Here is a 1096-nt window from a genome sequence, read left to right as displayed (position 1 = left end):
GGGGGGGGGGTCTAGCGATCAAAGACCAATATGATATTGTGATGTGGAGCCCAACAATTAATGGCAGTGACATCAACAAATTCAGGGGAATGAATACGTGGTAACCCGTAATTAATTAACATTAAAATTTGGTCAGGATTTCAGAGGTGTACCCTCTGGCTCGGTGCTCTCCCCTCTCACATACATTGTCTGAAACGATGCTCCGTGCTGTCCATCGTGCTGTTTTATCATTTTTATTGGCCGTTGTCCACTGTGTAGTGTCATGTTATGTCCAATGTGCTGTGTGTAGTTTCATATGTCCAGTGTGCTGTCTCCAGTGTGTAGTGTCATATGTACAGTGTTCTGTGTGTAGTGTCTTCCAGTGTGTAGATCTAGTGTCATATTATCAGTGTGCTGTCGCCAGTGTGTAATGTCCTGTGTGCTGTCTCCAGTATGTAGTGTGCAGTGTGTTATAGCCAGTGTGTAGTGTCACATATCCAGTGTGCTGTCGCCAGTGTGTAGTGTCCAGTGTGCTGTCTCCAGTGTGTAGTGTGCAGTGTGTTATAGCCAGTGTGTAGTGTTATATTATGTCCAGTGTGCTGTCTCCAGTGCGTAGTGCCAATGTAGTATGTCCAGTGTGCTGTGTCCAGTGTGTAGTGTGCAACGTGTTATATCCAGTGTTCTATGTTCAGTGTGTAGTGTCCAGTGTGCTATATCCAGTGTATAGTGTCCAGTGTGCTATATCTACTGTGTCAGTGTCCAGTGTGCTGTATCCTGTGTGCTGTATCCAGTGTGCTATATCCAGTTTGCTATATCTACTGTGTCAGTGCCCAGTGTGCTATATATCTATCTACTGTGTCAGTGTCCAGTGTGCTATGTATCTATCTACTGTGTCAGTGTCCAGTATGCTGTCCTTGTCCCCAGGTATGGTCAAGTGACGTTCCTGTGTCAACTGTCCCACAACTCGGTCCTGGCTGTGTTCGACTCGCTGGGCACAGCCCGCCGCCTAATGCAGTGTGGGAGGGTGGGTCACGGCTGCTCTCCCCTTGTCTGTGACTGGTGGTGCCTGGACATGAACAGGTGTGTGTGTGTGTGTGTGTGTGTGTGTGTGTGTGTG

The 1096-nt window shown here is 47.7% G+C and overlaps 1 protein-coding gene across 2 annotated transcripts in view; it reads left to right on the top strand.

The window, feature by feature from the left end:
• The window catches only part of LOC101858965, a gene marked incomplete at its 5' end in the record, with an annotated part of 8451 nt that overhangs the window by 5843 nt on the left and 1512 nt on the right, over nt 1-1096 (top strand). For both annotated transcript variants that reach the window (XM_013087277.1, XM_013087276.1), the window contains 1 exon segment: nt 904-1059. In XM_013087277.1, the coding sequence (XP_012942731.1) occupies nt 904-1059 (156 nt within the window).

This window comes from Aplysia californica, unplaced genomic scaffold (assembly GCF_000002075.1).
Source record: "Aplysia californica isolate F4 #8 unplaced genomic scaffold, AplCal3.0 scaffold00568, whole genome shotgun sequence".
Taxonomy (NCBI): Eukaryota; Metazoa; Mollusca; class Gastropoda; order Aplysiida; family Aplysiidae; genus Aplysia; species Aplysia californica.
The sequence above is the reverse complement of the archived record's forward strand: the minus strand, read 5'-3'. Positions and strand labels throughout refer to the sequence as shown.